A 27,683-nucleotide genomic window follows, 5' to 3' on the forward strand; every position below is an offset into this window, starting at 1 on the left:
TCTTCCAGAGGCAACGTCAGTTTGGAACGCAGTAGTGAGTGTTGCAACCAAGGACAGACGATTTTTACACCAGCGGTCCTGTTCTGTGAGCTTGTGTGGCCTACCACTTTGCGGCTGTGCCGTTGTTGCTCCTAGACATACCCACTTCACAATAACAGCACTAGCAGGGCAGACATTTGATGAGCTGACTTGTCAAAAAGGTGGCATCCTATGACGGGGCAAAGTTGAAAGTCACTGAGCTCTTCAGTACAGGCCATTCTACTGCCGACATTTGTCTATGGACAATGCATAGCTGGGTGCACGATTTCAGGTGTGGCTGAAATAGCCGTATCCACTCATTTGAAGGACTGTCCACATACTTTTGGCCATGTACACCGAACAAAAAATATAAACACAACATGTAAAGTGTTGGTGCCATGCTTCATGAGCTGAAATAAAAGATCCCAAAAATGTTCAATACGCACAAAAATCGTATTTCTCTCAAATGCTGTGCACAAATTTGTTTATATCCCTTTACGTGAACACTTGTCCTTTGCCAAGACAATTAATCCACCTGACAGGTGCGGCATATCAAGAAGCTGATTAAACAGCATGACCATTACACAGGTGCACTAAAATGGCCACTACAATGTGCAGTTTTGACATACAACACAATGCCAGACGGGCTCAAGTTGTGAGAGAGTGTGCAATTGGCATGCTGACTGCAGGAGTGCCCACCATAACTTTTGCCAGATAATTGAATGTTAATTATTCTAAGATAAACCGCCTCCAACACGTTTCAGAAAATGTGGCAGTACATCCAACCTGCCTCAACCTCAGATCACGTATATGGCCGAGCAGATTGCTGATGTCAACCTTGGGGTTATGGTATGGGCTGGCATAAACTACGAACAGCAAACAAGATTGCATTTTTATCAACGACAATTTGAATACACAAAAATACCGTGACGAAATCCTGAGGCCCATTCTTGTAAGGTACTGTATCTGACCAACAGATGCATATTTGTATTCCCTGACATGTGCAATCCATAGTTTTAGGGCCTAATGAATTTATTTCATTTGAATGATTTCCTCATGAACTGTAACTCAGTAAAATCAATAAAATTGTTGCGTTTTATATTTCAGTATAGTGTGTGTATTTATGATTACTTCATATCTCATTCATATCTCATAGCAAGCTATATCTGTGCGCCTACTAGCTACGTAGCTGGCAGCATCACATTCCCTGGCCAACTGCAGTACAGTGTGCGTGCCGCTCTCCATGGACCTTGCCAGTATTCAATACTGGGGTCAGCTGTGTGCGTTTGACTTTCAAGTTCGACATAACTAGATTTACCAAAGTTTCAGGCAGATACTGAGTTACACACAAGCAATGTAATGAGGGACTACAATAAGGAAAAAGGTAAGAACGTGGCATTGAGAAATGTTTACAAGCTAACGTTACTATTGCTAGCTACATTGATTATACATTGGCACTTACACGCATCTAACTAGTGTATAAAATTGACCGATTTAACAGTTGGCTAGTACTTCGCAAGGCGAATATAGTACACTAGACAGCTACTGTAGCACCGCACTGTCGTTGACGATGGGTGGATGCCCATTTTACTCCACTTACCGAGGTAGTTTTCCCTGTGTTTGTCGCCTTTCACATCGTCCCAGTTGAACTGGTCTTGCCCTCCCCTTACACCCCCAGATCTCGAGGCACCAAACATTATTTCAGAGTTGTAATAAAGCTAAACGATGAAAGGCTTGTTTACACGTGCGCGCTAGGCCCTGTATTGATCTGCATCCAGGCAGTTTCCTTCTGACTGTCCTGCCAGGTTGGTTCTCTTCCACGTTCGCCTCGGGCGAGAAAGCTAGCACTTGGATTATATAGCAAGCTAACGTTAGAAGCACGTTGAGTAGCCTTTTTAGTATTTTGAAGAAATGTAGCTAGCTAAACTTTTGAAAGACTAAGTACACAACACCGTTGCAAACTGCTTTTTCTCTGGCGTTTGCACGATCCGCATGCGCGCAGACGGCTAATTTAGCTGGGGGCGTTCATTACACACAGTTCGCAATGCTAAATCTGCTACCACTGTGAAACACGTTCATCAAACAATTCGATTATTTTCTATGTCAATTTTAAACATGGATTTGGTTGCAGATTGCCAGACGAGCTGTGGAAGTCTTATGTATAGCATGCGGTCTAAACGCTCACGAATTACTCGTTTATTTGGCTCGTGATGATGACGTCAAACTCGATCTGTGATGGCTCTCACACAAGGTAGACAGAATATGGAGAAGACGCCTTGGAGACATTATTGAGATCTTGGACCGCAGTCATTGCAGATGTATATGAGGCATTTCTTCAGGCTCTTCTCAGGTAGGATGATATACCCTTTTGACCGCTAGTCTATAAAAGGTGTCAATAGCCCTGCTGTTTCCCTCATCACCTTAGAAGCTAGCTAGCCAGTCTATCACACAGGCCATAAACATTGGTCAATCCGTGTTCTATTTGACAGAAGTTGATGTTTGCTTTCTAATTCTAAAGTTTAACATGTCTTGTTTACGTAATCATCTATCTTCCCCCACACAGCTATTAGAAGTCCAACCTGCTATATATAGTGTAAGTGGTGCCTAAATTAGGTGTCAACGTTTAGCTGGCTTCAACTTGGATGTTTCTAGAAAGCCAGCATGCTTGTGATTTTTATTATAGGGGACAATATGGTGGGAAATTTAAACTGCATAAAATATGGATTCTAGGACCATCTCATGCAAAATGGTTTTTAGATTGTCAGGGGTGAAAATAAGATGGAGCGGTTTGGTATGAAGTACTGGCAAAAGCAATAGTGGGGGTATGCCGTCTACAGTTCTCTTGGAATCTATTTGACTTTATCATTACCGCATGTAAGTCGCAGGAAAAATTCACAAATAGATGTGGAATATGCTCCAACATGTGGTGTGGTTCAATGGTAACATAGACATTTTGCCAAGGCAGAGAGAAGTGCGTGGACAGCAGTGTACGCATCAATTCAGGTTACAAGACTTGTTTAGGCCTAATGAATGAGTGAAATACCATAAGAAACATGTTGGATATGTTTTCACATCTTTTCAGTTCCTTAATCGGTCAAACTGTCATTTGGAAATCTCCCTGGTCCCTAAATTCCCCTCGCTCCGTGAGTGAAGAGGAAATGAAATCACTTTTCCGACGTCAACTAGGTTGTTGATGATGCATTGATAATTCTATCGATTTATGACATTCTGGTGAGCAAGGCTTTATTTAGTATTCTAGACTGGGGTTTCCCTAACTCGGTCCTGGGGCCCCCACTGGGTGCATGTGCTAAGGCAAAAAAAACTCAACTACACAGCTGATTCAAATAACCGTCTCATCATCAAGCTTTGAGGATTTTAATCAGCTGTGTAGTGTTAGGAGTTCAGAAATTAGCATTTTCAAAATGCAGACCTTCATTTGAAACCACTGCATGCATTTTTTCCTGAGCAGAAAATACAACACGTTTGGCAGAAAATAGCTAAATTTTCATGAAAACAGAAGTGCAATGCTATTTGGCTAACAGCCACACAAGTAAATGAGCTTACAATGAAAAAGCAATGCATTTTTTGCATTGCCATCATATTTCTAATGTTTATCATAGAAAGAATGTAACCAACTACAGTTTCTAAGTTAATATTACCCGAGAAACATTGAGAAAAGTAGCTACATATCAGTCAGTGCTGTCTGATGATAGAATGCCAGTTTGTGACTTCTCATCCAAGTGGAGAAGTATAACTGAAGCACAACATTAGTCTGACGCTGAGCAGAAATGACAATAAGAAGCTTTTTTTTTTTTTTTAATCAGCGTTTACAAAATGCAGCAAGATATCTTATGCGTTCTTTTTTTTTCTGCATGAAAAACGCAGAATTCTGCATTAACGTGAACCCCCGGGGGCCCCAGGACCGAGTTTGGAAAACCCTGTTCTAGACGAGCATCAAGTAATGACAGCAGATAAGCTGAATATATCTAATTATAGACAAGTTGATTAAAAAAATTGCCTACCAAATGCAATACATTTATAAGCAGAAACAAATCTAGATGAGGCTTAAACTACCCCCCGAAATCCCGCCATCCCTGAGTAATGTGTGCAGGTAGTCTACATGAGCCTTTTGAAGTAACTGTTTGACTATCAGATGAAAACATCATGACTGGTTGTGTTTGACACATTTAAAAGGTAGGCTAATACATTTTAAAAGTTCAACAACAAATCTAGACTATTAGGCCCATAGCGATCCTATTGAATTAGAGATTCTATATGTAATTCTATTAGGCTCATAAAATGTTTAAATAAAAGCACGTGCACACATAGGAAGTACCCTGTACTGGGAAGAAATTACATATCATTTCACCCCTGATTTTAAAGTTAAGCATATCCTCTGTGGTGGAATTATTCTAATCAAATGAGAGAGACTTTTAGATTTCTTCAAAACAATTTCACTTTATTTATTACGTCAGTAATGGAGTGTTAACGGTCACCCAATGGTGTAGACTTCAAGCCCAAACAAACAGGGTTAGGTTACAACTTTATACTGTTCCTGAGTCCTTGTGACGAAGAACCGATATAGAAATGATACAAAAAGGTACATTGTGATCTCATGCAACAAACATCGAGATTTACATGCCGCCAAATATCTGTCTCTAGTTAATTTACTGCTTTGTTATACAGAAATAGTAATGTAACCAAGGACACGAGGTCATTCCCTCAAATGATTAAGTCCAGTGTTCATCTTCCATATGGGATAAATAAACTGGAGATTGGGTCTCCCTGGCACCAACAGACAGGCACACACACTAATCATAGAATGGAATGCAGTCTTTAGGTTATCACCAAGCCATCGTAAATCTACTGTTAGCGTTAACAGACACGTGATAGTTCTAAGAACCCAATTCTGTTTGCCCTCAGAAAAACAGACCGTGTGAATGTACTAATATAGGAATACATTCTAATATATAAGTAATGTGATTAACATAATGTTGTAATTCTACGACACCTCCCTTTTTGGGGGCGGCAGGTAGGCTAGTGGTTAGAGCGTTGGGCCAGTAACCAAAAGGTTGCTGGATCGAATCCCCAAGCTGTCGTTCAGGTAACCCACTATTCCCTGGTAGGCCGTCATTGTAAATAAGAATGTGTCCTTAACTGACATGCCTAGCTAAATGTAAATTAAAAAAATTTAAAAGTACAGCCTACACAAGTGGAATCTCTTACGTGACTTTGTTCATATTGCTGACTGCATTATCTACTAATCAGTAGCCTAATGAAATTAAGAGCCAACTGATTTTACATGATGAAAGGTTGGCCACTGTCTGGCAAGGACCAATCACATGCTGTGGAACGCATATAAGGGCCAACTGTCTTAGTAAACCTAATGTCAAATCTGTAATGGCATGCAGACTGTTTCAAATGTAATTAACTTTATCCCATGCCTGTAGTCAACTCGCATGCACCCCTTGTTTTCTGTCACATTTGAAAAGTGGTGTCTCGAGGTGTTACGGAAATCTTATAGACTCATCCTATGTATGGTGATGTTGTAGACCCAATTCTTTTGGAATGTGTTAGGGATGCACAGATGACATTTTTGGCCGATATCCGATATTTTCCTTGCCCCCCCAAAAAAACCTATACCGATAACCGATTATTTAACATTTGTGACCTTTTTAAGCATTCTAGTACAGTTAAATAGTTGAAACACACACACTGACCAAAAAGTTATTGTTGGCATTTACATATGACCCCATTACCAGTAAAATATAATATATATTTTTTATTTCGCTTACTTGCTGTGCTGTTTCATTGTTCAGTCTCAACCAGGATTTCATCATACATTCATCATACATTTCAAGCAATGAAGTTTCAGCTCTGTCTGTCCATGGCCTCTCTTCCTCGGTGCGCACTGTCACTGTGACCGTTTCCATCTTGTCCAGCTGTGTATAACATTTCACGTAAAACCTGTTTCTTGTCTGCATCGAAGTAGTGGTCCTTGTACCTAGCATCGAGCATAGTGGCAACACAGTAGAGGCTCAAAGAGAATGCCACTGAATCTCTTGTTCACAGCCTCGAGTACTTTTGCAAGTTTTAATCCCACGGTCTGTGTCGGCAGTTTTGTTGAAGGCGTTTCAATGCCATGACAGAGGGTATCGTGTCTGCTGCAGATGCAGTTGATTGGCTTATTTCTTGAGTCAGTTGTTCAAATGGCACTAGGAGTGTGTTCATGTTTCAAACATGTTCTCAAATGCCATTTCAAATGGCAGCAGCGGTATGAAAACCAGCACATTCTTGAGCATGCGCTACGGCTTTCCTCAGTACGAAGTCCTCGTCGACCCACTGCTGTCAGACTCATGGGGCTGACATCGCTGGTCCAAATGTCAGTCATGAAGCTAATAGCAGTGACGCCCATGGCAAGTAGCTCATAGATGTGCGTTTCAACAATGTGTAACTCCAGTAGGGCAACATCTGAAAAATAGCGCCTACTTGGCAGTGTGTAGTGGGGCTCGAGGTGCTCGACCAGTCGGCAAAAGCCAACATCATCCACGACAGAGAATAGTTTGTGCGCTAAGTATTTTTCTGCTTTTGTTCTATAGTAGGCCCACAGTTCGGTATGCATCACGGTTTGTGGGACACGGTAACGGTACGGTTATATATTGCATCCCATATATATGGGATGGGATGCAATCAGTGGCTTGTGAAAGTATTCACCCCCTTGGCATTTTTCCTATTTTGTTGCCTTACAACCTGGAAATAAAATTGATTTTTGGGGTTTGTATCATTTGATTTACACAACATGCCTACCACTTTGAAGATGCAAAATATGTTTTATTGTGAAACAATCAAGAAATAACAAAAAAACAGAACTACTTCAATACTTTGTAGAGCCACCTTTTGCAGTAATTACAGCTGCAAGTCTCTTTGGTTATGTCTCTCTAAGCTTGGCACATCTAGCCACTTGGATTTTTGCCCGATCTTCAAGGCAAAACTGCTCCTTCAAGTTGGATGGGTTCCGCTGGTGTACAGCAATCTTTAAGTCATACCACAGATTCTCAATTGGATTGAGGTCTGGGCTTTGACTAGGCCATTCCAAGACATTTAAATGTTTCCCCTTAAACCACTCAAGTGTTGCTTTAGCAGTATGCTTAGGGTCGTTGTCCTGCTGGTAGGTGAACCTCCGTCCCAGTCTCAAATCTCTGAAAGACAAACGGGTTTCCCTCAAGAACTTCCCTGTATTTAGCGCCATCCATCATTCCTTCCATTCTGATCAGTTTCCCAGTCCCTGCCGATGGTGATGAGAGATGTTGGGTTTGCGCCAGACATAGCATTTTCCTTGATGGACAAAAAGCCCCATTTTAGTCTCATCTGACCAGAATACCTTCTTCCATATGTTTGGGGAGTCTCCCACATGCCTGTTTGATATATAAAGTGTTTGCTTATTTTGTTCTTTAAGCAATGGCTTTTTTCTGGCCACTCTTCCGTAAAGCCCAGCTCTGTGGAGTGTACGGCTTAAAGTGGTCCTATGGACAGATTCTCCAATCTCCGCTGTGGAGCTTTGCAGCTCCTTCAGGGATATATTTGGGCTCTTTGTTGCCTCTGATTAATGCCCTCCTTGCCTGGTCTGCGAGTTTTGGTGGGCGGCCCTCTCTTGGCAGGTTTGTTGTGGTGCCATATCATTTCCATTATTTTTAATAATGGATTTAATGGTGCTCTGTGGGATGTTCAATGTTTTGGATTTTTTTTTTTATAACCCAACCCTGATCTGTACTTATCCACAACTTTGTCCCTGACCTGTTTGGAGAGCTCCTTGGTCTTCATAGTGCCGCTTGCTTGGTGGTGCCCCTTGCTTAGTTAGTGGTGTTGCAGACTAGGCGGCCTTTCAGAACAGGTGTGTGTGTGTGTGTGTATATACTGAGATCATGTGACACTTTGATTGCACACAGGTGGACTTAATTAGTTAAATAATGTGACTTCTGAAGGTAATTGGTTGCACCAGATCTTATTTAGGGGCTTCATAGCAAAGTGGGTGAATAGATATGCACGCACTACTTTTGTTTCTTTTTTTTCACTTGGCCAATTTGGACAATTTTTATGTCCATTACATGAAATCCAAATAAAAATCCATTTCAATTACAGGTTGTAATGCAACAAAATAGGAAAAATGCCAAGGGGGTGAATACTTTTGCAAGGCACTGTATACACACGCACGCACACACTACCAGGAAAAGGTTTTAGAACACCTACTCATTTAAGGTTTTTCTTTATTTACTATTTCCTACATTGCAGAATAGTAGACATAACTATGAAATAACACAAGGAATCATGTAGTAACCAAAAAAGTGTTAACCTCTCTGGGGTATGTGGGACGCTAGCGTCCCACCTGGCCAACATCCAGTGAGCTGACAAGGTACAAATCTGTCGTTCTGCCCCTGAACAGGCAGTTAACCCACTGTTCCTAGGCCGTCATTGAAAATAAGAATTTGTTCTTAACTGACTTGCCTAGTTAAATAAAGGTAAAATGCAGAGCTCCAAATACAGAAATACTCATAAAAATTCAGAAAAGATACAACTATTTTACATTGGTTTAAAGATGAACTTCTTGTGAATCCATCCACGGTGTCAGATTTAAAAAATGCTTTAAGGAGAAAGCATACCGTACAATTATTTGAGAACATAGCCCAGCAGACAAATCATTATAAACAGTAACCAGCCAAGTAGAAGGGTTACACAAGTTAGAAATAGAGAGAAAATTCATCCCTTACCTTCGATGATCTTCATATTGTGGCACTCAGAAGACATTCATTTATTCAATAAATGTTCCTTTTGTTCGATAATGTCTCTTTATATCTGAAAACCTCAGTTTTGTTCACATTTCCTTCAGTAATCCACAGGCTCAAACAGTCACAACAGGCAGACAAAAAAAAAATTGTTTCCGTAAAGTTCATAGAAACATGTCAAATGATGTTTATATTCAATCCTCAGGTTGTTTTTAGCCTAAATAATCTATAATATTTCAACCGGACAATAACGTCGTCAATATAAAAGGTAAACCAGAAAGGCACTCTCTCTGGACGCTCGCATGAAAAAGCTCTGTGACCCGGCAGGGTCCACTCATTCAGACTGCTCTTACTCCCTAATTTTTCAGAATACAAGCCTGAAACCATTTCTAAAGACGCTTGACATCTAGTGGAAGGCATAGGAACTGCAATTTGAGTCCTAAGTAAATGGATACTGTAATGGCATTGAATAGAATACTTCAAACAAAAAAATCCTACTTCCTGAAGGGATTTTTCTCAGGTTTTTGCCTGCCAAAACAGTTCTGTTATACTCAGACATTATTTTTCAAACAGTTCTGGAAACTTTAGAGTGTTTTCTATCCAAATCTACTAATTATACAGTGCCTTGCGAAAGTATTCGGCCCCCTTGAACTTTGCGACCTTTTGCCCCATTTCAGGCTTCAAACATAAAGATATAAAACTGTATTTTTTTTGTGAAGAATCAACAACAAGTGGGACACAATCATGAAGTGGAACGACATTTATTGGATATTTCAAACTTTTTTTAACAAATCAAAAACTGAAAAATTGGGTGTGCAAAATTATTCAGCCCCTTTACATTCAGTGCAGCAAACTCTCTCCAGAGGTTCAGTGAGGATCTCTGAATGATCCAATGTTGACCTAAATGACTAATGATGATAAATACAATCCACCTGTGTGTAATCAAGTCTCCGTATAAATGCACCTGCACTGTGATAGTCTCAGAGGTCCGTTAAAAGCGCAGAGAGCATCATGAAGAACAAGGAACACACCAGGCAGGTCCGAGATACTGTTGTGAAGAAGTTTAAAGCCGGATTTGGATACAAAAAGATTTCCCAAGCTTTAAACATCCCAAGGAGCACTGTGCAAGCGATAATATTGAAATGGAAGGAGTATCAGACCACTGCAAATCTACCAAGACCTGGCCGTCCCTCTAAACTTTCAGCTCATACAAGGAGAAGACTGATCAGAGATGCAGCCAAGAGGCCCATGATCACTCTGGATGAACTGCAGAGATCTACAGCTGAGGTGGGAGACTCTGTCCATAGGACAACAATCAGTCGTATATTGCACAAATCTGGCCTTTATGGAAGAGTGGCAAGAAGAAAGCCATTTCTTAAAGATATCCATAAAAAGTGTCATTTAAAGTTTGCCACAAGCCACCTGGGAGACACACCAAACATGTGGAAGAAGGTGCTCTGGTCAGATGAAACCAAAATTGAACTTTTTGGCAACAATGCAAAACGTTATGTTTGGCGTAAAAGCAACACAGCTCATCACCCTGAACACACCATCCCCACTGTCAAACATGGTGGTGGCAGCATCATGGTTTGGGCCTGCTTTTCATCAGCAGGGACAGGGAAGATGGTTCAAATTGATGGGAAGATGGATGGAGCCAAATACAGGACCATTCTGGAAGAAAACCTGATGGAGTCTGCAAAAGACCTGAGACTGGGACGGAGATTTGTCTTCCAACAAGACAATGATCCAAAACATAAAGCAAAATCTACAATGGAATGGTTCAAAAATAAACATATCCAGGTGTTAGAATGGCCAAGTCAAAGTCCAGACCTGAATCCAATCGAGAATCTATGGAAAGAACTGAAAACTGCTGTCCACAAATGCTCTCCATCCAACCTCACTGAGCTCGAGCTATTTTGCAAGGAGGAATGGGAAGAAATTTCAGTCTCTCGATGTGCAAAACTGATAGAGACATACCCCAAGCGACTTACAGCTGTAATCGCAGCAAAAGGTGGCGCTACAAAGTATTAACTTAAGGGGGCTGAATAATTTTACACGCCCAATTTTTCAGTTTTTTTCCCAAAAAGTTTGAAATATCCAATAAATGTCGTTCCACTTCATGATTGTGTCCCACTTGTTGTTGATTCTTCACAAAAAAATAGTTTTATATCTTTATGTTTGAAGCCTGAAATGTGGCAAAAGGTCGCAAAATTCAAGGGGGCCGAATACTTTCGCAAGGCACTGTATGCATGTCCTATCTTCTGGGCCTGAGTAGAAAGCTGTTTAATTTGGGCATGCTTTTCATCCAAAATTCCAAATGCTGCCCCCTACCCTAGAGAAGTTAAACAAATCTAAATCTATTTTATATTCTTCAAAGTAGCCACCCTTTGCCTTGATGACAGCTCTGCACACTCTTGGCATTCTCTGAACCAGCTAAACTCTGCGGTCCAGCTCATCCCAAACCATCTCAATTGGGTTGAGGTTGGGTGATTGTGGAGGCCAGGTCATCTGATGCAGCACTACCCCACTCCTTATTGGTCAAATAGCCCTTACACAGCCTGGAGGTGTGTGGAATCATTGTCCTGTTGAGAAACAATGTATAGTCTGACTATGCGCAAACCAGATGGAATGGCGTATCGTTGCAGAATGCTGTGGTAGCCATGCTTGTTAAGTGTGCCTTGAATTCTGAATAAATCACCGACGGTGTCGCCAGTTAAGCACCATCACACCACCTCCATGCTTCACGGTGGGAACCACACATGCAGAGATGATCTACTCTGCGTCTCACAAAGCCACGACTGTTTGAACCAAAAATCTCAAATTTGGACTCATCAGACCAAAGGATTGATTTCCACAGGTCTAATGTCCATTTCTTGTGTTTCATGACCCAAGCAAGTCTGCTTCTTATTGGTGTCGTTTGGTAGTGGTTTCTTTGCAGCAATTCAACTATGGAGGAGTGATTCACGCAGTCTCCTCTGAACATTTGATGTTGAGGTGTCAGCAATTTCTGAGGCTGTTAAGTCTAAGGAACTTATCCCCTGCAGCACAGGTAACTCTGGGTCTTCCTTTCCTGTGGCGGTCCACATGAGACCGTTTCATCTTAGCGCTTGATGGTATTTGCGACTGCACTTGAAGAAATCTTAAAAGTTCTTGACATTTTCTGGATTGACTGACCTCCATGTCTAAAGTAATGATGGACTGTTGTTTCTCTCTGCTTATTTGAGCTGTTCTTGCCATAATATGGACTTGGCCTTTTACCCAATAGGGCTATCTTCTGTATACCACCCCCCTTCCACAAATTTACTTTTCACAAGGCATGCCTGTTAAATGAAATGCATTCCAGGTGATTACCTCATGAAGCTAATTGAGAGAATGCCAAGAACCTGCAAAGGGGGGTGCTCGAGATGGCGGCATGAGAGGGTGTAACATTTCTAGCTGAGGAACAATTTTAGGGTTTTCTCAAAGTTTATAGTTTTAGACTGCAGTTGCAATTTTTTTTTCTCACAAAAATGATATCTAACCATACAATGTAGCTATTTTGAATAATTTTGTAATCAAACCATGGAAATATAGTTTTGACAATTTCCAACTAACAAGCTAGCTATCAAAGTTTCAGCGTGTGTAGTTAAGTGTAAAAAAAGGGGGGGATGAATGGGATTCATACCCAAATACCCCAACCAAGGAGCAACTGCCAAAGAAACTGAGAAGTGAACCATCAATGAGCCAGCTACAGGACAACATCTTCCGCACCCTCACGGCTAAAATCAAAGAGAGCGCAGATGACATCATGGATGTGGCGAAAAAGAACACTGTCAGTATCGTTAACCTGAAGAAATCAATTGATTTCAATGCTCGGGAAGTAAAAACTCTGAAGCAGCAGAACACAACATTGAAAACTCAGGTTGCAAAGCAGGAGAAGAAACTCACTGAAATGGAGTCAAAGGTAAACGAGAATGACCGATATAGTTGGAGATGGAAAATTCAAATTTATAGAATAGCAGAAAAATCTGACGAGAACATCAAAGCAAGCGTGAAAGACAGGGCAATGGTCCTGGAGGAGGAGCGTAATGTTGTTGCAGGTTCTCTGGATGTAGTGCACCGCCTGGGTAGGCTGAGAGCTGGGGAAAACAACCAGCCACCACGACCAGTGATCATGAGATTTATCTCCAGGACAGCGAGGGATATGACATGGAGAAGTGCAAAGAAAAATGACTATTTAAAAAAGAACAAGCTGAGGATCAAGGAGGATCTGACAGCATTTGATAAAGAAGCTCGGAATCGTCTGGCCGACGATTGAGAGGGCAAGGAAGGGAAAGTGCATACTTTGCGGGAGCCAAGGCTTTTGGTAATGGAAGGGAAATTCATGCTGACGCCTAGCTTGTTGACTGATGGATTTATCAAGTGAGTTGTGCAGGAATTAGTTTTATTTGCATCTGATAAAACATATTTCTTGGAAAGAGCATTATTTGTGAGCCAAACCTTTTTATATATTTTTATTTTTGGGGGGGGCAGGGAAATTCACACTGACACTTAATGTTAGCTTGGTGGCTATTCGTTTTACCAATCTATGGTACAATGCTATTTGCAATTTGTGTGATATATAATTTAGGTCAACCACTTGCGTGGTGCAAAGGACTTTTCTTTTTGTGAGAACCCGATTTAACGTGAAAGTATACAAGTTTAATATTCTTGATGATTTCTGTGAGTGCTGGTGTGCCATCCTGAACAAATGCTCTATTGATTTAATGACATTGATTGTTGACCAGTTGAAAAGGGATTTTATTGAAATGGATAACACAATTTAAAGACAAACGCACAGCTCTACAAAAGCTGCTAATGATGATGGCATATTCAATGAACTGATGAAAACTAACCAAGCGCTCCAGGACAAGTTGTCTACAGAAATAAAGGAACTTAAAATCAAGAAATTCAACCAAGACAAAAAAGACTAGGCCGAGGATAAAGTCTACTTCTGGAGAAACCCTGACGAGGTCCTGCTCCTCCTCTCCATGACAGACGCAGGAGGAATGATGCTTACTTCTATCCACCTCGTCTGACCAACACTCTACAACCAGCGCCTCATCGGCTTCCAGTGGCAGTTTTTATTATTCAACGAGAGACTGGGCCGGCGGAGGTGGCGGCAGGCACCCGCATCGACGAGATGCCTCACCCTATCTGAGGGGACCATTCACACGGTCCCAGAACCCACGGGACTGAGTGTCTTTAATTTATCAAGCAAGATATTGAGCCCTGCCCATGTCTCCTTGCTTAACCCTTTATCTTTTGTGCCTACAACCCAGTGCAACAATTTTGATGTTAAGGTAGACATGTTTAAGTTTTTTTTTTTTTTTAAACATTCGTATACTTTAGCTCCGCTAATCCTGACATTTCTATTGAACCAGTAGGTTGCTCACCTGCACATACTCAGACTCCTTTTAGAAGCAAGAGTTATTTTATACCTCCATCCAATCGCAATCACTCTATCGAGACATATTGCAGACTTGTTGAAAAAGATATTGCTCATCTCCTTAAGAACAAGCAGGAGTCCAAATCTTTTCATAATTTACCTAAGGATGAAAAACAGGCTTTGCTTGATTTACAATCCGATACGTCAGTCCTTACCCGCCCTGCTGATAAGGGTGGGTCAGTTGTACTCATGGAAAGGACAGTTTATATAAATGAGTGTCATGGACAACTACTTAACAACACCTTTTACAAGAAACTCAGAAGTGACCCCACTTTCCAATTTCAGAATACTATCTTTACTGTCCTAGAAGGGTATTTTAAGTTCTGGTCAGATAACCAAAAAATAACAACCTTTTGGCTATTCAACACCCTAAAATTGCCACATTCTATACTATACGAAATTACACAAGAATGTTACAAAACCTCCAGGGTGCCCTATTGTAGCGGGCATTGATGCAGTAACGGCCCCTCTATCTACTTTTGTTTACTTTTCTATTAGACCACTCGCAGAACAGCTCCCCTCCTTTGTAAAGGACACCAGCAGTATGATCTCTATCATTGAATCTCTTGATCCTCTCCCTGAGAATACCTTGTTAGTTACTTTTGATGTTGAGTCGTTATACACAAATATTGCACACGAGGGCGGTATTGAAGCTATGGAACATTTTCTTCTGCAACGTGACTCTAATAATACCTTCCAGTCCCTGCATTATAACATTGGCTGAAATAGTACTCACACACAACTACTTTATGTTTCTAAATTATTTCTTTATTCAGACGAAGGGTACTGCTATGGGATCCCCCATGGCTTCTAACTATCCTAACTATGCTAATTTGTATGTGGGTTACATGGAGAAACAGTATTTTCAATCCTCTCAACAACAAAAAATGGTATTATTTGGAAACTGTATATTGATGATATTTTTGTTCTATGGAGGAGTGACGCAAAACAGCTCCAGGCGTTTTATGCTTATCTTAACTCCTGTTCTGAACATTTGAGATTTACTATGCAATCTGATACACGTCAAATCCGTTTTCTTGATCTTCTGATCTTGTGTGAAAATAATGTTCTATACACTGATCTTTACAGGAAACCTACTGATTGTAACAGTTTGTTGAGGGCTGACAGTTGTCACCCACTTCCCTTGAAAAATTGTTTGGCCTACAGCCAATTGTGTCGAATTAAAAGAATTATCAAGAAACAATCAGATTTCGACAAATATGGCTGAGACGCATAGAAAATTCAAGGAGAGGGGTACAAAAATGATCAGATCAATATTGCCATTGAGAAAATCCAAAACAAAGTGAGACATGACCTTTTTCAAGGTCAGTCTCGCAAAAAGACACATTCTTGCGTTCTAAATACCCACTATTCAAAGTGCTCTGAACAAATTAAGGGAATCGTTCACAAACATTGACACATTCTAAAATCCGATGATCGTCTCGGTAATGTGTTTTCGGACCTTCCCTTGGTCGTATTCTCGCGGGGCAGAAATATCACAGACGAATTGGTACACTCTGATTTACCACCCCAAGATATTGGGGTGGTAAATTTATTTGTGCCCCTACTGGATGGAAATTACAAGTGCAATGGCTGTGCTCAATGCAATGGCACTTATAAATGTAGATCCTTCAAACACCCACAAACAGGGAAATTGATCCCAAACAAAGGTGTTATTACGTGCTCCACTAAGGCAGTTATTTATCTTATAACTTGTCCTTGTGGTAAAAATTATGTGGGTAAAACAGCGCGAATTAAAAGTACGTGTCTCAGAGCATCGTAGCACCATTAGGCGCAAAAAACTCGACTTACCCAGTTGCGGCCCACTTTTTGGAAGCAAACCACTCGATTTCGTCTCTGCGTTATATTGGCATCGGACATGTCACCCTCCCTAGGAGAGGGGGTGACCTTTAATAATTAGAGGCTGCCTGTATCTTTAATTTTAAAGACCCTTGCTCCCTTTGGTCTCAACGTAGACTTTGATCTTAAGCCATTCTTGTGACTTTTGCCATTGTTTTGTAAGCTTGTGTAGTCTAAAATGAATCTATGATCGTATGCTCTCCATTTGTTTTTTGTATGCTGTTTGTATGCCATTTTAATATTTGAGAATTAGCCAATGATATTAGGCCACACTTGGCCATGATTAGACACCTGTGTGTCTTTGACAATATATAAATGAGTCACCCTGCAGTGTTTGATTATACCCTGATGAAGACAGCTTGCCTGTCGAAACATTGGATATTAAATGTTTTGCATCTGAGCTCTCCTTTATTGTGCGGCTCTCCTTTATTTTCAAGTGTTGTACTCCATTAGCCAGCACTTCGCCTATATAGGTGTGCGTTTCTTTTTCTTCTAGATTAACACATTAGTAATAACATCAGGTTGATCTTAGATATGATTGACTATTATGACCTTATGTTTGTTTATTTTTATAAAGCTTTTGACACTGTAGAACAATGAGTTTATGTTCAAAGCAATATGTATTTTGGAATTTGACTTCTTTTTTTTTAAAGCAGTCCAAACTTTATATAGTGGTTGTACTAGCTCTGTAAAATTAGCTCACGGGACATCCCAAAGATATGATATTGGCTGTGGCATTAGGTAGGGCTGCCCAATTAGTCCATTTGTATTTTTATTGGTTACTCAAATTATGGCTCTTCATATCAAGAAATGGAATTTTCAAGGTGTTTCAGCACTTGGCAATGAATTTAAACTATGTCAACTGGCTGATACCACCATATTTTTAAGAGACAGGAATGAGGTTTCTAAATCAGTTTCCTGTATTGAAGACTATTTGCACTGCCCCCCCCCACACACATACACACACACACACACACACACACACTGCTGCTACTCTATCTATGCATAGTCACTTTAATAACTCTACCTACATGTACATATTAACTCGACTAACCGATGCCCCCGCACATTGACTCTGTACCGGTACCCCCATATATAGTCTTGCTATTGTTATTTACTGCTGCTCTTTAATTACTTGTTACTTTTATTTCTTATTTGTATTTTTTAAACTGCATTGTTGGTTAGGGGCTTGTAAGTATGCATTTCACTAAGGTCTACTCAGGTTGTATTCAGCGCATGTGACTAATACAGTTTGATTTGATAGAGCTCTAGAGTTCCTCTGTGGAGATGGGAGAACCTTCCAGAAGGACAACCACCTCTGCGGCACTCCATCAATCAGGCCTTTATAGTAGAGTGGCCAGACGGAAGCTACTTCTCAGTAAAAGGCACATGACAACCCGCTTGAAGTTGATTGAAACCAAGTTTGAACTCTTTGGCCTGAATGCCAAAGTTAACCTGGCACCATCCCTACGGTGAAGCATGGTGGTGGTATCATGCTGTGGGGGATGTTTTTCAGCGGCAGGGACTAGAACCCGATCGAACATCTCTGGAGACACCTGAAAATAGTTGTGCAGCGACGTTCCCCATCCATCCTGACAGAGTTTGAGAGGATCTGCAGAGAAGAATGGGAGAAACTCTCCAAAAACAGGTGTGCCAGGCTTGTAGCGTCAGACCCAAGACCTGCGGCTGTGATCGCTGCCAGAGGTGCTTCAACAAAGTACTGAGTAAAGGTTCTGAATACTTATGTAAATGTGATATTCCAGTTTTTTATTTTATATACATTTGCAAAAATGTCTAAACCTGTTTTCACTTTGTTATTGTGTGTAGATTGAGGGGTGGAAAACAATTTAATCAATTTTAAAATAAGGCTGTATTGTAACAAAATGTGGAAAAAGTCAAGGGGTCTGAATACTTTCTGAATGCACTCAAATAATGGCCCAGGTTCGTCTGTTTGACACCCCTGTCCTACAGACAACCTAGGGATTGCCTTCTTTCAGGTATGTCACAAACTGATGGCCAGGGTTTAAACTGTGTACTGAGAGGTGATTGGAGGGATCAACGATTTGGTTTCACTATGTTTGCGCGTGCGTTCATACATTCTGCTACCACAAACACCACATTTGACTGGCCCCAGGTTTCAGCATATAATCGTGCTGCTCAATTCACTTTCCTATTCTGTCCTCACACATCCTGTTGCTCAGCCAGCTCCCTCACTCACAAGTCTACTGACGGTGACCAAAGGTAAGGAGGAAGAGCGATGTTAGCCAATATGGTTAATAACTAAATAGTTTGCTTAATTTCAGTTTGAGACTAAACAGGCAGTCATTATGTAGAGATTAGAATAATTGTGCCATCGAAACCGCATCTTCCATAACTACAACATGTTTTGTATTTTCAGTGGTTTGAATCTGGTGTTCAAAACCGAAAGTAAAATATGCAAAAACTAACCTTAAGAACGGGAAGTATAGAAATTAGGGTTGGGCTGAGTACTCAGACAAAATGAGTATCATAACTGATATGGAGAATTTTCCGAATAAGATTTTGACACGAGTATAATTTTTTTTTGTAATTTAACTGTGATCGGGAAACTATTTTCAGCTGCCAGCATTTCTCGCTCTCACTCAAACAGTGTAAAGAGCTGCGTGCTCTAAACAACTATTGGCTGGTCCTTCTGTCTGTAAAGAAACGGGCGGGGTATCGATTAAGCCAGCTGCAACGATTGGATTACAACGAACTGCTCTCAGTTTCCAATACGGACACGCGCAGCTCAATTTCACTCACTTGTCTCTGGGCACAAGTTTTATCTTCTAACATCGTGTACGATCTGTAGCTGGTCATTGTTCAATTGAGTTATTTCCAGACGACTATGGTTGTTTTTGTCTGTCTACTTGGCGTTGTTTGGTAGGCCTACCTTGTCTGTCCATATACTTATTCCACTGCTGACGACGTCTGTCATTATGTCGTGATCAAAGTCCCAACAGCAGAGCTTTTTTCTTCAGTGGCGCCTTGTCTGGCAGTGAAACAGTTCATGTACTGCCTTAAAAAAACAGCTGATTGCTGACTTGCCTAAACAAATGTGGTTTCTACTGACAATTGAGATGTACAAACTATGGCATAAAGGGATGACTAGTGGAAAATACTATTTCAATTAATCTACTTTCTTAGCTACAGTATACATATCTCCCTGGCATATTGCAGCATACAAGACATTTTTTGGACTCACGTTGTGCTGTGCTCACTTGAACCCGGAAGGTGGGTGCGTCGGTCCTTTGTGGCAAATCTCATCAAAGTCTGGCATTCTCTGGATTTATGGTGCTTTCAGACAACTGGGTACTCTTGGGGGGGGTGAACAAGAGCTCAGAAAGAGGCCTGGGTTCCCGACCGTTCAAAATATATTTTCCCAGTTTGATCTTTATTTTTCTTCTTCGGACTTTCCAGTTGCCTTGAACTCACTGAAGTCTGAGATTTCCAAGTTTCCAGTTTTGAACTGTGCCGAAGTCATTCTGGATTGATAGCATGGCCAATATTCAACCTTTTTTATGGCTCAATTAATGTTTATCCTTTTATGCTTGGAAAATGACCCGTAAACCCAGACTTGGACCACACACCCACTCCACTGAATAACAGGCTAGTGATTTGGTTTGCAACGCTTGCAGTTAACCACTGATTCCTTCCAAACCACTCACTGTTGAATGTGTTTTCCAACTTGTGTAATGTTTATGGCCGACGAGCACAATACATTTAATCTATAATTTCTCTTAATTTGCCAGTAGATTGTTGACTTGGTTCATGATGACTGCTAGCTAAGATTTTGAAAGTATGTTGTCCAATCAAAGCTGCGGTAGATCTAACGTGATTTAATGTATTTTTTTCTGTGGACAATGACCTTGAGCCTTCTTGGATGGGCACTTCTAATGTAACTCTATGGCAACACCCAAGGGGCTTTGATTTACGAGCTCTTCCTGTAGATTTTGCGGTGACGTAGTGTCCCCATGAGTGACAGAACAATGAGCCAATCACGGCACGAGAGAATATTACCAACCCCTACGCTCCGTATTTTTCGCTGGCTGCCGCACCACCACAGAAATCACTGAGCTAGGCTGAAACGCATGCATTTTGCAGCTGCCTTTTAAGAAAAGAGAACAGAGACCATGTTTGTATGCGTTTTATTGATTTGAAAAAAATGTTTACATGTATTAATGCCAAAATAACATGTAAATTTTTATTTATTTTTTATTAGCTAAATAGGTGGGGCTCTAACCCACCAGTCCTGCATGATGGGTCACCACTGAAAATGACAAATGACAAATGCATATTGTTTATCTTGATTTACAAGTGTCAGGAGAGAAATGTTGCTCTTGTAAGTGAAACAATAAATGGGTCAAGCGAATTTGCCTACCTTCATCTAAATCTCTGTCTGGAATAAATGTAGGCAGTAGCCAGCAGCCAGCCATGCATCCGGCTCATAAATAGCCGATCTTGTGGATAATTGAATAGGACTAATTAAGTAAATTGTGCATTGTCGTCTGGGGTTGTTTAACAATGTGTGTGAATTATTTTTATTTTGTATGAATTATTTTTTTGTCAAATCGCCAATTGGCAACCCATCCCTTATGGGTTTAATTGACACATAAACAAACAATACATTAATTCACGTGGTGATAATTCTTCTGGTGTTTTCTGCATCGCATAAAGAGTGAGAAAATGTCAAAATCAATACATAACCTTTTTTACTTTTACCCAAACAATAAATATCACTATATACAGAAAAATTGAAGACTTTTGAACCCAGTCTAGTACAAAGATAAGATTCATATGGGAGACTAGCCTATACACAATTTATACACACGTACCATTTACTACATAGACGCTAAATATTTTTACAATTTAATTATAGGCAGCACTTTTTATTTTATTTCAGGCTTTATCTAAATATTCCTCAAACAGAAATGCACAATGGACAAACATTTCAGTTTCTCCTCATCATTCAGCCACACAATGCCAGGTATATCTGGTGTGCTTTCTGGAATAAGAGTTATTGTTTATCGTGGTAGAAAGGGCTATGTAACTTGAAGAAATAGAGGATAAAATGGGTATTGTTCTCTATTTCTTGAAGGTCACAACAGATGTTCTGTATAGAAAGGTAATATGTTCATCAATCAAAAGACCCAAAATATTTATTATTTCTAGTAAAAATGTTTCCACCAAAAAACTGAAAAACACTTCTCAGTACCTGGTTTTCTAAAATGCATTCTGTGTTTTTGTCTGGTTGATCATGAGTCTCCATTTTTATTTTGTATTGTTGTTTTTTTACACATTGACTGCACATAATAACATGTTCTTCAGGTCTTGTTCAGTTTCTGCCATCAAAATAATATCAGCATATAAAAGGATACTTAGCATTTCATCATGTCTTACTCCATTATTTAACTGTCGCATTTATTTTGCCAAATCATTACTAAACATAGCAAACAAAGTCAGTGATAAGGCGTCTCCTTGTTTTACACCCGAGGTTGTGTGGAAACCAATCTGTACGATATTCATTTAACAAGCACACAAGCAATTGGTACTTTGTAAAGAGACTGGATTGCGTGATAACATCAACCCGTCTTTAACAAACTATGGGCTAAAAGATCCCTATTTGCGAAATCAATGAAACATGCAAAAGTAGTCTTTGTGTAATCTATTTCTTATTATTGTACCGATCGAGAAGATATGATCTATACAGGCTCTGGATTCACGAAAAAAAAACATTTTGTTCTTCCACCAGAATGTTTTGAGCCTCCTAAAAGGTCATTAGCCTATTGGTTGAGAATGAATGAATATAATTTATAAACCGTACTCAATAAACTTATGCCCTTTATAATTCAGTGGCACTCTGGTCTTTTTTTATGATTTGGGAATGGGATTCACTATATCAAGTAGATGGCAGTATACTGTACTCAAAACAAATGTGTAGCAAATCATATATGACATTAATTAAGGAGATTTAAAACCTCATTAGGCAGTTTATCAATGCCAAACGCTTTCCCATTGTTTGCTGCGTCAATCACCTTAACTTCTGCCACAGACAGCTCTTGCACTTTTCACACCAAAGTACGTTCATCTCTAGGAGACCGAACGCGTCTCTTTCCTGAGCGGTATGACGGCTGCGTAGTCCCATGGTGTTTATACTTGCGTACTATTGTTTGTACAGATGAACGCGGTACCTTCAGGCGTTTGGAAATTGCTCCCAAGGATGAATCAGACCTGTGGAGGTCTACAAAATAAAATCTGCTTGGCTGATTTATTTTGATTTTCCCATGTCAAGCAAAGAGGCACTGAGTTTGAAGGTAGGCCTTGAAATGCATCCACAGGTACACCTCAAATTGACTCAAATGATGTCAATTAGCCTATCAGAAGCTTCTAAAGCCATGACATCATTTTCTGGAATTTTCCAAGCTGTTCAAAAGCACAGTCAACTTAGTGTATGTAAACTTCTGACCCACTGGAATTGTGATAGACAGATTATTTCACTGTAAAACATTGTTGGAAAAATGACTTGTCATGCATAATGTAGATGTCCTAACCAACTTGCCAAAACTATAGTTTGTTAACAAGAAATTTGTGGAGTGATTGAAAACGAGTTTTAATGATTCTAACCTGAGTGTATGTAAAACTTCCGACTTCAACTGTACATACGGGTGTGGGTTCTAACATTGATTTCCAAAAAATCTTCCTCAAAATATGCCACATTTTCGTTACCTAAGAACTAACTAGCAAACCCCTTCTCCCACTCCTTAAGTACCTGTGTAATATCAGAGTTCAGCCCCTCTGACTTCCATTGGAATTTTCTAATGTTGTTTTGGTCCTAACTTGTTTATTTGGCTCAAACTGTGGAGGATTTCATGTCTATCTCCTCAAGGGTGTAATAACTGCTCTCTCTCTATCTCTGTTTGAATAGGTGTAGTGTTTTATCAAACACATGTTTTTTCTTAAATGCCTTGCTAAAATGTTCTCTTGTATTCCTATTTTTACACTGTCGAAATAAGTACTCAGCCTTGTGCATTACTGACAGTATTAATGAATGCGTGAAGCAACATAATGCCCTCTGAATGATGGCGCACTTGAGGTACAGGCTTTTACCGGCATTTAAAGCGCACTTTTGGGTTTTCCGATTTACGAGTATCAAGTGTGATAGAACAGATACAATTACGAGGATGAGGAGATCGACACGTAGAACAGATTTACCGCTTCTTAGGCTTGCTTTCAATGAGAATGACCGAGATCTCACATTTCTATGCAAATTTGTTTGGGTTGTCCAAAAAGTGACATATTGCAGCTTTTAAACAGTCGTTCCAGACTGAAAAGCTGTACTGAAATCACTTCTTCTGCCTTGCAATCGGAAGCAGCAGAGTCATTTTAGGCTCTCCAATTAGATTGTTCCATGGGGGTGCCGTGGTAACCACTGTTGGGATTATTTGGTCCTACTAGTCTTGCTTACGATGTGTACTACAGAATCACCAATTCGTCAGTTTTTATAGGATACCTGGTTCGTCATATTCAGCCCTTGGGCCTATTTGTGGTGTTTAGACCAGGCGTATTACACCACTATTTGAATATTGGCAAATAGAGATTTAGTAGTTTCGTCATATGAATAAAGGATAGGCCTAGGTATGTTTTTAGTCTCAAGAATGACAGCTGCTGCGCCGGGCCGTTTCTCCTCGTGACACCAGTTCCAACCGTTTGTCTCGTTGCATAACTCATGTCATGAAGACATGTAACCACCACACCCCGTGCAGTGAGGAATTCCAGACTCTGTTGGATTCTCTCATCTTACCCTCTCTCTCCTCCTCCTCCTCTCCCCCAGCTATGGCAGGACCCAGGCCAGTGGTGCTGAGTGGCCCGTCAGGGGCTGGGAAGAGCACGCTGCTCAAGAACCTGCTCAAGGAGTACGAGGGCGTGTTTGGCTTCAGTGTCTCGCGTAAGTGTGCTCTGCACCAGTCCCCTGTTAACTGTGTAAAATGTCAGGGAGGTGTCAGTTCCAGAAATAAAATATCTAATTGTGTGCTCTCATCCTTTAGATACAACAAGGAGCCCTCGTCCTGGTGAAGAGAATGGCAAAGGTAGGTAGGGTTTTTAAACTCCACGATAGACACTTGTGCTCCAAATCCTCCTGTTGCATCACTTTTTAAAATTAGGTCGCCCAAAGATGGTTGAAGCTATGCTGGTCCCCTGTGTCTTTATTCCTTTCAATAACCAACCTTTTTAACACGAAATTGTTGTTTTCAGATTACCATTATGTTACAAGGGAGTATATGCAGGCCAGCATCGACAAAGGGGAGTTCATTGAGAGCGCAGTGTTTTCGGGGAACATGTACGGGACGAGCAAGGCCTCGGTGCAGGCCGTTAAAGACAAGAACCTGATCTGCATCCTGGACATCGACATGCAGGGCGTTAGGGCTGTCAAGACGACAGACCTCAACCCCATCTACATCTCGATCCAGCCTCCGTCCATGAACATACTGGTGAGAGCCAGGAGGCATTATAAAATGGTGTACCAGGGTCATTTGTGTGTTGTTTAACTTGTGTACAATAACTCCTGATCTAAAGCTAACCCACCCATGATGAACTCCCTCTGACATTTTGGCATTTTAGGAGAAACGTTTAAGGGACAGAAATACTGAGTCAGAGGAGAGCCTCCAGAAACGTTTAGATGCTGCTCAGGTGGACATGGAGATAAGTGAGTCTGATTCTGGAGAGACTTTGGCCTAAAACAGAGTTGTATGTTTATAAATTAAATGTTGTGAAGTTCGTTAAGGATGTTGTCTAAAACGGTTCCCCCGATCTTTCAGGCAAGGAACCTGGCATATTTGACATTGTCGTTGTCAATGATAATCTCGACGATGCCTATGGGAAGTTGAAAGACGCCCTTATTGAGGTGAGTTTGTAGTGACATAACAGAGCTGGGTATGATGGACTGGGCCATATGCACCATTTTAACTTAATAGATATTTGTCAGTAAATAATTTATAGATATGTCAGTGTTGATTTTCACCATCTCCAAAATGTCATCCTCAAACCTACTTTCTTTCTTCAGGAAATCAAAAAAGTTCAGAAAAACAACTTGTCTTAAGCGACGAGAAACCTGACAGCCATCCTGGCCACTCCTTACAAAATGGCAGCCCTCCTATTCCAATCCTGAACATTCCGTCAGATACCGGTGTTGGAAGGAAATACAGACAACCTGCCTCGCCCCGAACCACAGATGGTAGCCTTCTGAGTGCGCAGGAATAGCTTTTTACATATTTGGAAGATAGAAGTGAACTATTTTGCTGTATTTATTTATTTGCCTGGTGGTCAGCTTAAAAGTTGTTGTATTTTGATCCACAAAGAAAAATACTCCATGAATGGTTAACCAGGGACTACCTTGTTTTATTTTACTATGGAGGAGTACTGCACACAGGAGTTACTGCCGCCAAGTCATTCTTCTGTGCATCTACCAGTATTATAGCCCCTAAGCATTCTATTTGTATTCACTCTGGCCATAATAACAAGACTCATTCCACCTAGTGCTCAGCAAGAGTGGATCCTTGTATGGTATGTTCGCAAATGTCCTGGCTTGCCCCGAAGTCTAGCCCTGTCAGTACAGCTTCGGGAAACATTGCTGTTCTGTTCCTGTCTAACAGCACTGACCTGAAAATGTGGTTGTACGGAAATGCGTTGGTTGTCATTAGCCACAACACGGTTCCACAGCTATAGCCAGAAAGGTAAAGAGTAGGGAGAGGCCCAGGCCTTTCATTCCTTTTAAGAGGGATTGTTGACTAACAGTATTGTCAACATAGAGCAGCTAACAACCAATCACAATGCCAGGGGCTTGGGCACTAGCTAACTCTGGCCCTTGCATCGTCATACAGGGAAGCACCATCCATTCATATACATTCATAGCCGATCTCAGGAACTGACTGTAGCCTAGCTGCTGTTTGCTAGGGATCCCAGTCAACTTGTGTGTGTGTGAGGCAATCTGTTTGAAGTTTCCCTGTAGGTTTTTACCATACTATTGAAATGATAGAATTACTTAATTTACCAATAAAACAACAGATTGCCAATTAGGATTTACAATCATGTTAATCACTAGAACAGCTATACAGGAAGCTGCACTTTCTGAGACAACGACTTACCCCGAATAGATTTTTGTTCACTGTTGTACAGGCGTGAAACTTTTATATGTTTTGTGTTCATTATTTTACAAATCTCACCTGTAGTATAATATGCAGTGGGTTCTTTTGGACAGAAAACAATTGAATGAGAATAAAAGATCAATGGCATATTTTTAAGTAACTGGAGCAAGTAGTGTCAGTCCTTAAAGGAGAATAAAGAAAAGCTTAGAACTAAGCACACGGAACATCGGCTTTACTTGAAACTGGCTACATTGAATTCCACAAACCGGTCTTAAAAAAGGCTACATTGTTTCGGCAGCTTTTGATGGCTTTTAAGTTTGTAGTTTGTTTCTCAAGGCAACTTCCATTCACAACCCAAATTGAGTGCATTAGTAACTTTTATTTGACAGGCTACCGTGGCCCATGACTAATGCGCCACTGCTTCTTGTCCTTTTGTGTTTGATCTCCCTTTGAACATGAAATTCATTACTTTGCACAAATGACTTAATGAAACATGTTTGACTAACCAACGTTTCAATGATTGAAGGCTTGATTCAGTCTAAAGCTGAAGCTTTATATTCATTGATAGAATTTACGTTAATTTACGATTGAGCCGACATATGCAGCGTTTACAGTGAATGCAGTCTCCACTAAAGCGGAAACATTGCCTTTAATTTGAAATCACTCTATAAAGCTGAACTTCCCCGATGCATATTGAAGCCCTGCTTTGCATGTATACTTGTTTTCATTGGCCAGATATTGACAAGTCACCCAGCCTTCAAGTCCTTGTTTTACAAATATGTATGTGTTTTACAACTGTAGTAAAGTCAAATAATGAAACTATTGCCTGGATATCTTACTTTATACACGTAGTGATCCAGTAACTGAAAACAGCCAATGATTTGCTGAACATTATAGCAGGTTGAAGGCCACGCACCTGACCTGAAATATGTCATCAATAGTTAGAGCTACCATTGTCGACTCCTAATTCTGGCTAGTATTTCTTAGCCCTACACTTTAACACTCTGCAACAAACAAAAAGACGTCCTCGCTGTCAACGGTTTATTTTCAGAAAACTTAACATGGTTAAATATTTGTATGAACATAAGATTCAACAACTGAGACAAACTGAACAAGTTCCACAGATGTGATGAACAGAAATGGAATAATGTGTCCCTGAACAAAGAGGGGGGTCAAAATCAAAAGTAACTGAGTATCTGGTGTGGTCACCAGCTGCATTAAGTACTGCAGTGCATCTCCTCATAGACTGCACCAGATATGTTCTTGCTGTGAGATGTTACCCCAGTCTTCCACCAAGGCCCTCCAATCCAACAGGTCCCAGACATGCTCAATGGGATTGAGATCTGGGCTCTTCGCTGGCCATGGCAGAACACTGACATTCCCGTCTTGCAGGAAATC

At 40.6% G+C, this 27,683-nt stretch overlaps 2 protein-coding genes across 6 annotated transcripts in view; one reads left to right on the forward strand and one right to left on the reverse strand.

Annotated features, from left to right (window-relative positions):
• Positions 1-19,415, reverse strand: part of LOC112226791 (multiple myeloma tumor-associated protein 2 homolog) — a 32,685-nt gene extending 13,270 nt beyond the window's left edge. Inside the window, exon 1 of one of the 3 annotated variants that reach the window (XM_042308217.1) lies at positions 19,349-19,415. Coding sequence is in view for 2 of the 3 variants with exons in the window: in XM_024391345.2 (XP_024247113.1) it covers positions 1,619-1,715 (97 nt within the window). In the remaining variant the exon portion in view is untranslated. Of the gene's footprint in view, positions 1-1,618; positions 2,159-19,036; positions 19,100-19,348 lie in introns of those variants that run through there. The other 2 variants (XM_024391346.2, XM_024391345.2) reach the window with 2 other exon arrangements.
• On the forward strand, positions 1,217-27,104 carry LOC112226792 (guanylate kinase). Of its 3 annotated transcripts, none has more exons than XM_024391348.2 (7): positions 1,217-1,402; positions 23,975-24,088; positions 24,189-24,230; positions 24,397-24,632; positions 24,763-24,847; positions 24,960-25,045; positions 25,205-27,104. In XM_024391348.2, exons 1-7 carry the CDS (start codon positions 1,378-1,380, stop codon positions 25,238-25,240), a joined length of 624 nt encoding a protein of 207 aa, XP_024247116.1. In that variant the 5' UTR covers positions 1,217-1,377; the 3' UTR covers positions 25,241-27,104. The 3 variants fall into 3 exon arrangements, with proteins under 3 accessions (XP_024247116.1, XP_024247115.1, XP_024247117.1); XM_024391347.2 differs by lacking the exon at positions 1,217-1,402 and adding an exon at positions 2,228-2,368; XM_024391349.2 differs by lacking the exon at positions 1,217-1,402 and adding an exon at positions 18,222-18,366.
• Positions 27,105-27,683: the final 579 nt, after the last annotated feature.

This window comes from Oncorhynchus tshawytscha, linkage group LG28 (genome assembly GCF_018296145.1).
Source record: "Oncorhynchus tshawytscha isolate Ot180627B linkage group LG28, Otsh_v2.0, whole genome shotgun sequence".
Classification (NCBI taxonomy): Eukaryota; Metazoa; Chordata; class Actinopteri; order Salmoniformes; family Salmonidae; genus Oncorhynchus; species Oncorhynchus tshawytscha.

Coding starts and splice junctions, on each gene's coding strand:
- LOC112226792 (XM_024391347.2), top strand. CDS start 2,335: ATGTATATGAGGCATTTCTTCAGGCTCTTCTCAG. Junction 2,369..23,974: donor TTTCTTCAGGCTCTTCTCAG/GTAGGATGATAT, acceptor CCTCTCCCCCAG/CTATGGCAGGACCCAGGCCA. Junction 24,089..24,188: donor GTTTGGCTTCAGTGTCTCGC/GTAAGTGTGCTC, acceptor CTCATCCTTTAG/ATACAACAAGGAGCCCTCGT.